Consider the following 16,593-nt stretch of genomic DNA (forward strand, 5'->3'; position numbering starts at 1 on the left):
CTCCTTCTGTGCTGTAATTTTTCTATGGTTCTATGCTTCAAAGGAATTTAGAGAGGCTAAGCGAGTGGGCAAAAATTTGGCAGATGGAATACAACGTGGAGAAATGTGAGGCTTTGGTAGGAAAGACAGAAATCCTAGCTGGGGAGTGTAGAACCAGGGAACACAGTCTCAGAATTAGGGGAAGGCCATTTAGGACTGAGATGAGGAGGAATTTCTTCACTCAGAGGGTGGTGAATCTTTGGAATTCTCTGCCCCAGAGGTCTGTGGAGGCTCAGTTGTTGAGTATTTTCAAGACTAAGATCAATAGATTTCTACATATTAAAAATATCAAAGGTTATGGGGACAGTGCAGGAAAATGGTGTTGAAGTAGAAGATCAGCCATGATCTCATTAAACGGTGGAGCAGGCTCAAAGGGCTGAATGGCCTACTCCTGCTCTTATTTCTTATGTTCTTATGTCTCCATATAAAGGGGTGGAAGTTATGTCTCAGCTGTTCACAGCTCTGCTCAAACCCAATTGGAGAAATTGTGTTCAGTTCTGGGCACCGTATCTCAGGAAGGAAATATTAGCCTAGGAGCGGGAGCAGCACAGGTTCACCAGAATGATACTGGGGCTAAAAGAGTTAAATTATAAAGATAGGTTACATAGACTGGGATTATATTCCCTAGTGTTTAGAAGATTAATGGGTGATCTAAATGAGAGAGAAACTCGTTCCTCTGTTGCAGGAATCTAGAAAAAGGGGCAGAACTTTCAAATTAGAGCCCGGCTGTTCAGGGGTGATGTCAGGAATCACTTCTTCACAGAAAGGGGAGTGGAAATCTGGAACTCTCTCCCTTCAAAAAGCTGTTGATGCTGGTGAGGGCAATCAAAAATTTTGAAACTGAGGGTGATAGATTTTTATTCAATAAGGGCATTGGGTTATGGAAACAAGGCAAATAAATGGAGTTAAGATATAGATTATCCATGAGCAGGCTTGAGGGGGTGAATGGTCTCCGCATGTTCCCTGGAGAGCCTGCTCCATTGATTGACCACTTGCCATCAATTGTTCTGACGATGCCTTCAGGAGACGAGTGAAAGAAATGTGGTTCATTACTGAAGTATTGTGAAAAGCTGTAGAGTAGACAGCCGGTGAGGTGAGGGTTCTCTGGTCAAGCAGGTGGACTCCCATGATGTGTCCTTAGTCTTAACTACAGTGCCCAGTTAAAGGAACATGTGTCCATCTCTATTGCCCATCCTGTCACTCACCACTTTTCGCTGATTTTCCATCCTTTAGAGGCTTCTCCTGAGACCCCGGGGCAGGAGACGGCTCAACATGGGCCTGGGTTGGGGAGGGAAGCTCTTGCACTTCTGCAGGCTTCTCAGTCACGGTATCTGGGAATTCAAATCACATACAATGTTACTCACACAAAGTCCTGAAGTGCTTCACAGCTGATCAGGTAATTTTCTGAAGTGAAGTCACTGTTGAAATGTGGGAGCCAATCTGCACACAGAAAGCTCCCACACAGCAATGAAACAACTAACCAGTCAATGTGCTGGCTGTAGGAGCAGCATTGGCCAGGACACTGGAAGAATTCCCAGCCCAGTTTTGAATAGTGCTGCAGGATCTTTTTCCTGACCAAGCAGAGTAGGCCCCAAATTAATGTCTCATCTACATGACATCAGGGATGACACTTCAAAAGCTCATCATTGGTTGTGAAACACTTTGGGACGTCCTGAGACTGTAAAAAACACTTTAAAAATGTAAGTATTTCATTCTTTTAATAGAAAGACAGCATCTCCGACAGTGCAGCACTCCCTCAGCACTGCACTTAAGTGTCAGTCTGGATTATATGCTCAAACCTTCTGATTCAGAAGCGAGGTTTTAAAAAGCCTTTTGCAACGGAACTCAATGTTGTAAAGGTAGCTGTGTGAGTGCTGACTCCACAGTATTTCATAACAGGACACTCACGGAATGGAATAAAAAAGAAAGTGCTGAAACTCTCAGCTGGGCAGGCAATGTCTTCATGTCTCTGATGTGGAAGTTAAAGAGTGGATGTTGTCTATTTCTGACTCAGTGTAGCTGCTGATTCTGAATCACTAAATGGTTCCTGGCCCTGGAATGCTGCACACATCTTGGTCCATAATTTAGATGGGGGGTGAGGGAGGGGGGAGGCGCAGGGGGTGGGGAGGGGGAGGTTGAGTCTCCAAACCAGTAACTGGTTTCTTCTCCAGCCTCTCTTTACTGTAACAGTTCTGTGATTCCATGATATATGCGTACTTAAAGAAAAAAGCTATAGCAACCTCGGGATATCCCAAAGCACTTACAGCCTTTCTGAGTTAATAAAAGGCGGCTGCCAACTTGTGCACAGCAAGCTCCCACAAACAGCACTATGATAATGACCAGATGTTGGATAAGTGACAAGAATTGGCCAAGGACACTGTGGAGAACTCCCTGTTCTTTTTCAAAATGGTGCTGCAAGATCGATTACATCCTCCGGAGAGGGTACGGGCTCTCAGTTTAATGTCTCATCCAAAAACAGGGACAACGGACAGTGCAGTGCTTCTTCTTTCTAAAGTAGGAAGCTTTCTGAAAGATGGCTAGATGTTCTGCTCAAGCCTCCCCACAAGTCCTCTGGTCACTGCCTATGCTCTATATCCTCACTCCCTCCCCCATAAGTCCTCATTACCTCCTCCTTGTATCCTCACTTGCTCCCCGCTGTATCTTCACTACCTTCTCCCATCTCCTCACTCCCTTCCCCCTATCTCCTCACTGCCTATTACCTGAAGACAGGAGCGGTGGCGGCTGGCGGACCTGGGCGGAAGCTGATCCGGAACGGGAGCTTTAAAATAGAGCATGGGGCTCGAGGCCCTCACTTACCTGAAGACAGGAGCGGCGGCGGCTGGCGGACCTGGGCGGAAGCTGATCCGGAGCGGGAGCTGTAAAAGAGAGCGTGGGGCTCGAGGCCCTCTCTTACCTGAAGACAGGAGCGGTGGCGGCTGGCGGACCTGGGCGGAAGCTGATCCGGAACGGGAGCTTTAAAATAGAGCGTGGGGCTCGAGGCCCTCTCTTACCTGAAGACAGGAGCGGTGGCGGCTGGCGGACCTGGGCGGAAGCTGATCCGGAACGGGAGCTTTAAAATAGAGCGTGGGGCTCGAGGCCCTCTCTTACCTGAAGTTAGGAGTGGTGACGGCTGGTGGACCTGCTCTCTCTCTCGGCGCGCAGAGACTCAAAAAAAAAACTTACAGTGACATCATGGGAAATCTGCAAGGTTGGGTGAGTAGCGGCTGTTAGTGCATTTAAATAGCTTAAAAAAAGGGGAAAGTTTTATTTTGTTGAAAAGAAAACCTCCAGTGATAAGGTGAGTTCAACGAAATTGTTTTTTTTAAATTCAGTGTAACTTATTGAGGACTTTAGATTGTAGAACAAGAGGGTAGAACAAGACCCCTAGGGTAATTAGTAATTGTAAATTAAAGGGAGTCACTAACTAATCAAAGGGTAAGTCATGGCAGGAGAGCTCAGCTCCGTGATATGCTCCTCCTGCGCTATGTGGGAAATCAGGAATCCTTCCAGTGTCCCTGATGACCATGTGTGCAGGAAGTGTATCCATCTGCAGCTACTGACTACCCGCATTACGGAGCTGGAGTTGCGGGTGGATTCACTGTGGAGTATCCGTGATGCTGAGAGCATCGTGGATAGCACGTTTAGTGAGGTGGTCACACTGCAGGTAATGGCTGCACAGGCAGAAAAGACATGGGTGACCACCAGACGGAGTAGTAGCCGCAGGCAGGTAGTGCAGGAGTCCCCTGTGGCCATCCCCCTCTCAAACAGATATATTACTTTGGATACTGTTGTGGGGGGGATGAAATCCCAGGGGAAAGCAGCAACAGCCAAGATCGTGGCACGACAGAGGGCTCTGCTGCACAGCACGGGAGGAAAAGGGGTGGAAGAGCTATAGTGATGGGGGATTCTATCGTAAGGGCTGCAGACAGGCATTTCTGTGGCTGCAAACGAGACTCCAGGATGGTATGTTGCCTCCCTGGTGCTAGGGTCAAGGATGTCATGGAGCGGCTGCAGGACATTCTGAAGGGGCAGGGTGAATAGTCAGAGGTCGTGGTATACATTGGTACCAACGACACAGGTAGAAAGGTGGTTGAGTTCCTGCAACAAGAATTTAGGGAGCTAGGTAGCAGACTAAAAAGCAGGACCTCAAAGGTTGTAATCTATGGATTACTCCCTCTGCCATGTGCTAGCGAGTATAGGAATGGGAGGACAGAGCAGATCAATGCGTGGCTGAGGAGGGAGGGCTTTAGTTTCCCGGATCACTGGGTCTGTTCATGGCAAAGGTGGAACCTGTACAAGTTGGACGGGTTGCACCTAAACCGGAACGGGACCAACATCCTTGCTGGGAGGTTTGCTCGTGCTGTTGGGGGGGGGTTTAAACTAATTTGGCAGGGGAATGGGATACAGAGTGGAGGGTGATGCAAAGTCAAATATAGAAGAGAAACTGAGTCAGTCTGGAAGGCAGAGCAAATATAGACCTGTTAAGGCACAAGTGAAAAATGCAAGGCTGGATTGCGTTTACTTTAATGCAAGGAGTCTTACTAGTAAGGCAGATGAATTGAGGGCATTGATTAGCACATGGGATTATGATATTATTGCTATCACAGAGACATGGTTGAGGGAGGGGCAGGACTGGCAGCTCAATATTCCAGGGTATAGAATCTTCAGGCGTGACAGGGGAGGGGATAAAAGAGGAGGTAGTATTGCACTGTTGATCAAGGAGTCAATTACTGCAGTAAGGAGGGATGACATCTTAGAAGGTTCCTCAAATGAGGCCATATGGGTAGAACTTAAAAACAAAAGGGGGGCAATCACTTGGCTGGGAGTGTACTACAGGCCTCCAAACAGTCAAAGAACAAAGAACAGTACAGCACAGGAACAGGCCATTTGGCCCTCCAAGCCTGCGCCGATCTTGATGCCTGCCGAAACTAACACCTTCTGCACTTCTGGGGCCCATATCCCTCTATTCCCTTCCTATTCATATATTTGTCAAGATCTCTCTTAAACGTCGCTATCGTATCTGCTTCCACCACCTCCCCTGGCAGCAAGTTCCAGGCACTCACCACCCTCTGTGTAAATAACTTTGCCCCTCGCACCTTAAACCTATGTCCCCTAGTAACTGACTCTTCCACCCTGGGAAGAGGCTTCTGACTATCCACTCTGTCCATGCCGCTCATAACTTTGTAAACCTCTATCATGTCGCCCCTCCACCTCCGTCGTTCCAGTGAAAACAATCCGAGTTTTTCCAACCTCTCCTCATAGCTAATGCCCTCCAGACCAGGCAACATCCTGGTAAACCTCCTCTGTACCCTCTCCAAAGCCTCCACGTCCTTCTGGAAGTGTGGCGACCAGAGATAGAGGAACAAATATGAAGGCAAATCTCAGCGAGGTGCAAAAATAATAGGGTAATAATAGTAGGGGATTTCAAATTACCTAATATCAACTGGGATAGTCTTAGTGTAAAAGGCTTAAAGGGGGCGGAATTCTTAAAATGCATACAGGAGAGCTTTTTGAGCCAGTACATGGAAAGTCCTACAAGAAAAGGGGCAGTACTGGACCTAACCCTAGGGAACGAAGCTGGACAAGTGATAGAAGTGTCAGTGGGGGAGCATTTCGGGGATAGTGACCAAAACTCTGTAAGATTTAAGGTAGTTATGGAAAAGGACAAAGACGGGCCAGAAATAAAGGTACTGAATTGGGGGAAGGCCAATTTCAATTTGATAAAACAGAATCTGGCCAAAGTGGACTGGGAGCAGCTACTTGTAGGAAAGTCTACATCTGTCCAGTGGGAGTCATTCAAGAGGAAATAGTGAGGGTTCAGAGCCAACATGTACCCGTTAAGGTGAAGGGTAGGATCAACAAGTCCAGGGAACCCTGGATGTCAAGGGATATAGAGGATTGGATCAGGAAAACAAAGGAGGCTTATGGCAGATTCGGAGCGCTGAAAACAGCAGAGGCATTGCAGGAGTATAGAAAGTGTAGGGGGGGTACTTAAAACTGTAATTAGGAGAGTGAAGAGGGGACATGAAAAAACATTGGCAGGCAAGATAAAGGAAAATCCTAAGGCGTTTTATAAGTATATTAAGGGCGAGGATAACCAGGGAAAGAGTAGGGTCCATTAGGGATCAAAGTGGCAATCTGTGTGTGGAGCCAGAGGACATAGGTGAGGTTTTAAATAATTACTTTTCATCTGTGTTCACTATGGAGAAGGACGATGTAGGTGTAGAGATCAGGGAGGGGGATTGTGATATACTTGAACATATTAGCATTGAAAGGGAGGAAGTATTAGCTGTTATAGCGGGCTTAAAAGTGGATAAATCCCCAGGCCCAGATGAGATGTATCCCAGGCTGTTATGTGAGGCAAGGGAGGTGATAGCAGGGGCTCTAACACAAATTTTCAAATCCTCTCTGGCCATAGGAGAGGTGCCAGAGGACTGGAGGACAGCGAATGTGGTACCATTATTCAAGAAGGGTAGCAGGGATAGACCAGGTAATTACAGGCCGGTGAGTCTAACATCAGTGATTGGGAAATTATTGGAAATAATTCTGAGGGACAGGATTAATCTCCACTTGGAGAGGCAGAGAATAATCAGGGATAGTCAGCATGGCTTTGACGGGGGAGATCATGTCTAACCAACTTGAGTGAATTTTTCGAGGAGGTGACTGGATGTGTAGCTGAGGATAAAGCAGTTGATGTAGTCTACAGGGACTTCAGTAAGGCTTTTGATAAGGTCTTGCATGGGAGATTGGTTAAGAAGGTAAGAGCCCATGGGATCCAGGGCAATTTGGCAAATTGGATCCAAAATTGGCTTAGTGGCAGGAAACTAGGTAATGGTTGAGGGTTGTTTTTGCGAGTGGAAGCCTGTGACCAGTGGTGTCCCACAGGGATCGGTGCTGGGACACTTGCTGTTTGTAGTGTACATTAATGATTTTGACGTGAATATATGAGGTATAAGTAAGTTCGCAGATGACACGTAAATTGGTGGTGTTGTAACTAATGAGGAGGAAAGCCTTAGATTACAGGACGATATAGATGGGCTGGTAAGGAGGGCGGAGCTGTGGCAAATGGAATTTAATCCTGAGAAGTGTGAGGTGATGTATTTTGGGAGGACTATCAAGGCAAGGGAATATATAATGGATGGTAGAACCCTAGGCAGTACAGAAGATCAGACGGACCTTGGTGTACTTGTCCATAGATCACTGAAGGCACAGGTAGATAAGGTGGTTCGGAAGGCATATGGGATACTTGCCTTTATTAGCCGAGGCATAAAATATAAGAGCAGGGAGGTTATGATGGAGCTGTATAAAACACCAGTTAGGCCACCACTGGAGTACTGTGTACAGTTCTGGGCACCACACTATAGGAAGGATGTGATTGCACTGGAGAGGGTGCAGAGGAGATTCACCAGGATGTTGCCTGGGCTGGTGCATTTCAGCTATGAAGAGAGACCGAAAAGGTTAGGGTTGTTTTCCTTAGAATAGAGAAGGCTGAGGGGGGACATGATTGAGGTATACAAAATTATGAGGGGCATTGTTAGGTTAGATAGGAAGAGACTTTTTCCCTTAGCGGAGGGGTCAATAACCAGGGGGCATAAATTTAAGGTAAGAGGCAGGAGGTTTAGAGGGGATTTGAGGAAAAACATTTTCACCCAAAGGGTGGTTGGAATCTGGAACGCACTGCCTGAAGAGGTGGTAGAGGCAGGAACCCTCACAACATTTAAGAAGTATTCAGATGAGCACTTGAAACGCCATAGCATACAACGCTACAGGCCCAGTGCTGGAAAATGGGATTAGAATAGTTAGGTGCTTGATGGCCGGCACAGACATGATGGGCTTAAGGGCCAGTTTCCATGCTGTATAACTCTATGACTCTACAACTCAATGACTCTATTCCTTGTATCCTCACTACCTTGCTTTCATTGCAGCAGCTTATTCGGGAGCAGAGAGTGCGAGCGAGTGATCAGCTGGGAAGGTCAGTTTCAAAGTAAACTTAATTTCCTTTTGTTTTCGGCGGAGACCAGGGAGCTGCTGGGTAAGTAAAACCCTATATATTTGGGCCATTTCTGAACCCGAGACACTACACGGGTAGTGTCTCCCACCCGCCCTCCTCCTCTAACCAAAAAAAAAAGGACTCGGTGGTGTGTAGATAAGGTAAGGCTTTTTCTATTTCTCTTTTTTTTTATTGTGTGATTGGTAAAAACTTTTCGTTCCTTTTTCATTTAACTAAGTTAAGCTTAAGATTAAAAATGGCAGGAGATCTCAGACCCGTGTCATGCTCCTCTTGCTCAATGTGGGAGCTCAGGGACACGGCTGATGTCCCTGACTCCTTCACGTGCAGGAAGTGTGTCCAGCTGCAGCTCTTGTTAGACCGCATGACGGCTCTGGAGCTGCGGAAGGACTCACTTTGGAGCATGCGCGATGCTGAGGAGGTCGTGGATAGCACGTTTAGCGAATTGGTCACACCGCAGATTAGGATTGCTGAGGGAGAAAGGGAATGGGTAACCAAAAGGCAGAGAAAGAGCAGGAAGGCAGCGCAGGAGTCCCCCGCGGTCATCTCCCTCCAAAACAAGTATACCATTTTGGATACTGTTGAGGGAGATGGCTCACCAGGGGAAGGCAGCAGTAGCCAGGTTCATGGCACCGTGGCTGGCTCTGCTGTTCGGAAGGGCGGGAGAAAGAGTGGAAGGGCTATAGTCATTGGGGATTCGATTGTAAGGGGAGAAGATAGGTGGTTCTGTGGTCGAAAACGAGACTCCCGAATGGTATGTTGCCTCCCAGGTGCACGGGTCAGGGATGTCTCAGATCGGCTGCAGAACATTCTGAAGGGGAAGGGTGAACAGCCAGTTATCATTGTGCACATAGGCACCAATGATATAGGTAAAAAACGGGATGAGGTCCTACAAGCAGAATTTAGGGAGTTAGGAGCCAAGTTAAAAAGTAGGACCTCAGAGGTAGTAATCTCAGGATTGCCACCTGTGCCACGTGATAGAGTAGAAATGAAAGAATAGTCAGGATGAATTCGTGGCTTGAGAGATGGTGCAGGAAGGAGGGGTTCAGATTTTTGGGACATTGGGACCGGTTCTGGGGGAGGTGGGACTATTACAAATTGGACGGTCTACACCTGGGCCGGACTGGAACCAATGTCCTTGGGAGTGCTTTTGCTAACGCTGTTGGGGAGGGTTTAAACTAATGTGGCAGGGGGATGGGAAGCAAATGAGGAGGTCAGTGGACAGTAAGGAGGTAGTAACTAAAGCCTGTAAGGAACTAGATAATGAAGTCAGCGTGACTAAGGAAAAGAGTAGACAGGGAGCAGATGATGAAAGCAAAGGGACTGGTGGTCTGAGGTGCATTTGTTTTAATGCAAGAAGTGTAGTAGGTAAGGCAGATGAACTTAGGGCTTGGATTAGTACCTGGGAGTATGATGTTATTGCTATTACTGAGACTTGGTTGAGGGAAGGGCATGATTGGCAACTAAATATTCCAGGATATCGATGCTTCAGGCGGGATAGAGAGGGAGGTAAAAGGGGTGGAGGAGTTGCATTACTGGTCAAAGAGGATATCACAGCTGTGCTGAAGGAGGGCACTATGGAGGACTCGAGCAGTGAGGCAATATGGGCAGAACTCAGAAATAGGAAGGGTACGGTAACAATGTTGGGGCTGCACTACAGGCCTCCCAACAGCGAGCGTGAGATAGACGTACAAATATGTAAACAGATTATGGAAAGATGTAGGAGCAACAGGGTGGTGGTGATAGGAGATTTTAATTTTCCCAACATTGACTGGGATTCACTTAGTGTTAGAGGTCCAGATGGAGCAGAATTTGTAAGGAGCATCCAGGAGGGTTTTCTAGAGCAGTATGTAAATAGTCCAACTCGGGAAGGGGCCATACTGGACCTGGTGTTGGGGAATGAGCTCGGCCAGGTGGTTGAAGTTTCAGTAGGGGACTACTTTGGGAATAGTGATCACAATTCCGTAAGCTTTAAAATACTCATGGACAAAGACGAGAGTGGTCCTAAAGGAAGAGTGCTAAATTGGGGGAAGGCCAACTATACCAAAATTCGGCAGGAGCTGGGAAATGTAGATTGGGAGCAGCTGTTTGAAGGTAAATCCACATGTGATATGTGGGAGGCTTTTAAAGAGAGGTTGATTAGCGTGCAGGAGAGACATGTTCCTGTGAAAATGAGGGATAGAAATGGTAAGATTAGGGAACCATGGATGACAGGTGAAATTGTGAGACTAGCTAAGAGGAAAAAGGAAGCATACATAAGGTCTAGGCAGCTGAAGAAAGACGAAGCTTTGAAAGAATATCGGGAATGTAGAACCAATCTGAAACGAGGAATTAAGAGGGCTAAAAGGGGTCATGAAATATCTTTAGCAAACAGGGTTAAGGAAAATCCCAAAGCCTTTTATTCATATATAAGGAGCAAGAGGGTAACTAGAGAAAGGATTGGCCCACTCAAGGACAAAGGAGGAAAGTTATGCATGGAGTCAGAGAAAATGGGTGAGATTCTAAACGAGTACTTTGCATCGGTATTCACCGAGGAGAGGGACATGACGGATGTTGAGGTTAGGAACAGATGTTTGATTACTCTAGGTCAAGTCGGCATAAGGAGGGAGGAAGTGTTGGGTATTCTAAAAGGCATTAAGGTGGACAAGTCCCCAGGTCCGGATGGGATCTATCCCAGGTTACTGTGGGAAGCGAGAGAGGAAATAGCTGGGGCCTTAACAGATATCTTTGCAGCATCCTTAAACACGGGTGAGGTCCCGGAGGACTGGAGAATTGCTAATGTTGTCCCCTTGTTTAAGAAGGGTAGCAGGGATAATCCAGGTAATTATAGACCGGTGAGCCTGACATCAGTGGTAGGGAAGCTGCTGGAGAAGATACTGAGGGATAGGATCGATTCCCATTTGGAAGAAAATGGGCTTATCAGTGATAGGCAACATGGTTTTGTGCAGGGAAGGTCATGTCTTAGCAACTTAATAGAATTCTTTGAGGAAGTGACAAAGTTGATTGATGAGGGAAGGGCTGTAGATGTCATATACATGGACTTCAGTAAGGCGTTTGATAAGGTTCCCCATGGTAGGCTGATGGAGAAAGTGAAGGCGCATGGGGTCCAAGGTGTACTAGCTAGATGGATAAAGAACTGGCTGGGCAACAGGAGACAGAGAGTAGCAGTGGAAGGGAGTTTCTCAAAATGGAGACGTGTGACCCGTGGTGTTCCACAGGGATCCGTGCTGGGACCACTGTTGTTTGTGATATACATAAATGATTTGGAGGAAAGTATCGGTGGTCTGATTAGCAAGTTTGCAGACGACACTAAGATTGGTGGAGTAGCAGATAGTGAAGGGGACTGTCAGAGAATACAGCAGAATATAGATAGATTGGAGAGTTGGGCAGAGAAATGGCAGATGGAGTTCAATCAGGGCAAATGTGAGGTGATGCATTTTGGAAGATCCAATTCAAGAGTGAACTAAACAGTAAATGGAAAAGTCCTGGGGAAAATTGATGTACAGAGAGATTTGGGTGTTCAGGTCCATTGTTCCCTGCAGGTGGCAACGCAGGTCAATAGAGTGGTCAAGAAGGCATACGGCATGCTTTCCTTCATCGGACGGGGTATTGAGTACAAGAGTTGGCAGGTCATGTTACAGTTGTATAGGACTTTGGTTCGGCCACATTTGGAATACTGCATGCAGTTCTGGTCGCCACATTACCAAAAGGATGTGGTTGCTTTGGAGAGGGTGCAGAGGAGGTTCACCAGGATGTTGCCTGGTATGGAGGGCGCTAGCTATGAAGAGAGGTTGAGTAGATTAGGATTATTTTCATTAGAAAGACGGAGGTTGAGGGGGGACCTGATTGAGGTGTACAAAATCATGAGAGGTATAGACAGGTTGGATAGCAAGAAGCTTTTTCCCAGAGTGGGGGATTCAATTACTAGGGGTCACGAGTTCAAAGTGAGAGGGGAAAAGTTTAGGGGGGATATGCGTGGAAAGTTCTTTACGCAGAGGGTGGTGGGTGCCTGGAACGCGTTGCCAGCGGAGGTGGTAGATGCGGGCACGATAGCGTCTTTTAAGATGTATCTAGACAGATACATGAATGGGCAGGAAGTAAAGAGATACAGACCCTTAGAAAATAGGCGTCATGTTTAGATAGAGGATCTGGATCGGCGCAGGCTTGGAGGGCCGAAGGGCCTGTTCCTGTGCTGTCATTTTCTTTGTTCTTTGTACCTCCCCACATCTCTTCACTGTCTACTCTGGTATCCTCAATACCACCCCCCATAGCCTACCTCCTCCCATCTTCTCACTGCCTCCTCCTTGTATCCTCACTGCCTCCTCCTTGTATCCTCACTGCCTCCTCCTTCTATCCTCACTACCTCCCCACATCTCGTCACTGCCTCCTCCTTGTCCCCTCACTGCCTCCTCCTTGTACCCTCACTGCCTGCTCCCTGTCTCCGCACCGCCTGCTCCCTGTCTCCGCACCGTCCCCTCCATGTATTTGCACCGTACCCTCCCTGTATCCGCACCATCCCCTCCCTGTATCCGCACTGCCTCCTCACTCTATCCGCACTGTCCCCTCCCTCTATCCGCACTTCCTCTTTTCTGCATCCGCATTCCTCCTCCCTCTATCCGCACCGTCTCCTCCCTCTGTCCGCACTGACTCCTCCCTGTATCCGCACTGACTCCTCCCTCTATCCGCACTGACTCCTCCCTCTATCTGCACTGACTCCTCCCTCTATCTGCACTGACTCCTCCCTTGATCCGCACTTCCTTCTTTCTTTATCTGCACATCCTCCTCCCCCTATCCGGTCCGTCTCCTCCCTCTATCCGCATTTCCTCCTCCCTCCATTCGCACTGCCTCCTCCCTCTATCCACAGTTCCTCCCCCCTGAATCCCCTCTTCCTCCTCCCTCTATCCGCACTGCCTCCTCGCTCTAGCCGCACCGCCTCCTCCCTCGAACTGCATTTCCTCCTCCCTCTATACGCACTTCATCCTCCCTTTATCCGCAATGTCCCTTCCCTTTATCCGACCCGCTCCTCCCTCTGTCCGCACATCCTCCTCCCTCTATCCGCCCTTCCTCCTCCCTCTGTCCGCACTGTCCCCTCCCTCTATCCGCAATTCCTCCTTCCTCTATCCGCAATTCCACTTCCCTCTATTTGCATCGCCTCCTGCCTCTATCCGCACTGTCCCCTACCTCTATCCTCCCTCTATCCGCACATATTCTCCCTCAATCCGCACTTCCTCCTCTCTCTATCAGCATTGCCTCCTCCCTCTATCTGCACTTCCACCTCCCTCTATCTGCACTGTCCCCTCCCCCTATCCTCACTGCCTCCTCTCTGTGTCCACACCGCCTCCTCCCTCTATCCGCACTTCCTCCACCCTCTATCCCCACTTCCTCCTTTCTTGATCCGTACTTCCTCCTCCCTCTATCCGGTCTGTCCCCACCCTCTACCCACACCGCCTCCTCCCTCTATCCGCACATCCTCCTCCCTCTATCCACACTGCCACCTCCCTCGATCCGCAATTCCTCCTCCTTCTATCCGCACCCATCCTCCCTCTATCCGCCCCCATCCTCCCTCTATCCGCCCCCATCCTCCCTCTATCCGCCCCCATCCTCCCTCTATCCGCCCCTATCCTCCCTCTATCCGCCCCTATCCTCCCTCTATCCACACTTCCTCCTTTCTTTATCCGCACTGTCTACTCTCTCTATCCGCACTTTCCCATCCCTTTATCCGTCCCGCCTCCTCCCTCTATCCACACTTCCTCCTCCCTCTATCCTCAATGCCTCCTCCCTCTATCCACACTTCCTCCTCCCTCTATCCGCACTGTCCCATCCCTTTATCCGTCCCGCCTCCTCCCCCTGTCCGCACTTCCTCCTCTCTGTCTCCACTCCGCCTCCTCCCTCTATACGTACTGCCACCTCCCTCCATCCACACTGCCTCCTCTCCAATTTCTTCTGTTTTGCTTCTCTTATCAGTTTATCTCAAGTTTATTGGCAGCCACTAAAACATGAGAACTTCTGCTTCTAGTTCTATTCCGTGACTGAATCAACACTTGATCTACCTCATTCTGTTCCTCAGGACCTTCATCATGAATATTTGAGGTACAAGATGCATCATTTCCCTCTATCAACTGCTCACATTCTGAGATTAATCGCAAGGAATGAACCTTAACAGTTTGCTTTCCATGCTTCATAACTACTGTCGTACCATCACAACTGATTACCTTACCAGGGCCCTTCCATTCCCTATGGCCCTCTCTTTCAGAATAGACCAAATCTCCAGAACTAAATTCCACTTCAGATGGCCTTCTACATGCCTCAGAGCTCTGCGAATTTTCTCACAGTCCTCAGCCTTGATGAAAGCCCATCTCCCTGCATGTAAAGCATTCAATGTGCAGAAAAAAGGAACTAATTGTAGTACCTTCTAGAGCAGGAGGTCTGTCGCACAGTACGAAAGCAATTTGGGATTCAGTCCATAAACCAATCGATAGGGACGATATCCTCCAACCATCTGAAGCAAATTCTTCTCATGAACCGCCCATGCCAAAGCAGTTGTCAGTTTGGTCAGCTAAGATTTTATGCAGCATTTCATCAACCACTGCGTGATTCCTTTCACAGAGCCCATTGCTGAAAGCACTTCCAACTGCAGTATTCAGAACCATAATGTTCATGTTTTCCCACATGTCTCTGAACTCGGCATTGGCAAATTCCCCTTCATTATCAGTGAGAAACTTGCTGGTGTCCCAAGTCCAGACCCTATCCATTTCTCCATAATTTTGTCTATAATCACCCTTTTGTCCTTGCTATTTATTATTGTAAAAAGGCTAAATCCAGTTGCTAGGTCTCTAAAATGTAGACTGAAAATATTCTCGTCCTTGTCCCATACCTTTAACTCCATGGCAACTACCTCATTAAAGTCACGTGCCAATGGAAGGCTGACAATAGGACGTGATAGTGTCCTCCGATACTTTTTACAGATTTCACACTTTCCACAAATCTTTTCTATTATCCTCGTATACTCTTCATCAATCACACCTGCAACCTTTAGCAGGGTTTCTAGTCTCTGACAAGAAGGGTGAGCAAAAAAGATGATTTGCTTTTAATCTCTCTGATTCTTAACACCTGATGCCATTAATACTTCTCTAACACTCTGACTAGAAACATCAGGTTTTGTTAAGACTGGGTAAACTGCAAATTCACTGACTTTCCAAATACAATTGCTTTATCATGCTCCATATCAAGTTTCATTTGTGCCTTTTTCATTGAAGATTTACTCAACAGTAAAGGTATCTGACTAGGGACTATATCACTACTGATAAAGTAGCTTACTCCAGCTATTTTACATGGAATTACTAGCTTTAATGTGTTGTCATCACCAAACCTAAAGCTGGTAGTACTTTTATACTGCTTAACCTTGTGTCAATCCTCACTACTGAGTGAATCCAGATAACACTGTATCCAAAATAAAAGCAAAATACTGCAGATGCTGAAAATCTAAAACAAAAACAAGAAATGCTGGAAATGCACAGCAGGTCTGGCAGCATCTGTGGAGACAGAAGCAGAGTTAATGTTTCAGGTCAGTGACCCTTCTTCAGAACATTGTAAACAATCAGTTCCACGTACTATAGATGTGCAAGCACTATCTAACACAGCACAGTTGACTGAATCCGCAACCTGCACATTCATCGCAGGACTAAAACTCCCTGTTTTAATGAAAGGTCACTAACCTGAAACGTTAACTCTGCTACTCTCTGCACAGATGCTGCCAGACCTGCTGAGTATTTCCAGCACTTTTTATTTCAGATTTCCAGCATCCACAGTATTTTGCATTTACTAAAACTCCTTGTGACTAGTACAATTCGTTCAGATTAATCAGTATTTTCCTCATCTGCCCCAGAATTCTCTGTGTCATGTGTTATTTTGAGGACTCTGCCCATTCACTTTGTGCCATTCATTGCATAATGATACTTTGAGTCACATCTGAAGCATCTATTCACTGCTCCTTGGGCAGTCCTGGGATTCATTCACCTATGATTGCTGTTCCAATTTTGTCTTCCACTGTAATATTCAGACCTGCTAAAGGCGCTTTCACCCTCATTCCTCCTGTCTTTAACTCTTCCATTGTACTTACGCCTGCTTCCAGTATCTGGACCATTTCAAAATGGAGCAAACATTGAGTCCTCCATTCTTTGTGTCACCAGAGAATGCCCTGTTTGTTCTATCAGGGCTGCAGGAAATGACTGCTTCCCCAGGAATTTCTTTAAGGCTGCAGACATTTGATCCAACAAGGAGTCTTTGCCTAAGAACCGAACCCCAGTTAAAAGCAGGAGCCTGCCCATATTCAGATTTAGATTTAGATTTAGAGATACAGCACTGAAACAGGCCCTTCGGCCCACCGAGTCTGTGCCGACCATCAACCACCCATTTATACTAATCCTACACTAATCCCATATTCCTACCACATCCTCACCTGTCCCTATATTCCCCTACCACCTACCTATACTTGGGGCAATTTATAATGGCCAATTTACCTATCAACCTGCAAGTCTTTTGGCTGT

The 16,593-nt window shown here is 47.3% G+C and overlaps 1 protein-coding gene across 3 annotated transcripts in view; it reads right to left on the bottom strand.

Annotated features, from left to right (window-relative positions):
• spef2 (sperm flagellar 2) overlaps positions 1–16,593 on the bottom strand; it is an 849,051-nt gene that overhangs the window by 235,353 nt on the left and 597,105 nt on the right. For all 3 annotated transcript variants that reach the window (XM_068029096.1, XM_068029094.1, XM_068029095.1), the window contains one exon: positions 1,245–1,370. In XM_068029096.1, coding sequence (XP_067885197.1) covers positions 1,245–1,370 — 126 coding nt within the window. The remainder of the gene's footprint in view (positions 1–1,244; positions 1,371–16,593) is intronic.

The sequence above is a fragment of the Heterodontus francisci genome, chromosome 4 (assembly GCF_036365525.1).
Source record: "Heterodontus francisci isolate sHetFra1 chromosome 4, sHetFra1.hap1, whole genome shotgun sequence".
Taxonomy (NCBI): domain Eukaryota; kingdom Metazoa; phylum Chordata; class Chondrichthyes; order Heterodontiformes; family Heterodontidae; genus Heterodontus; species Heterodontus francisci.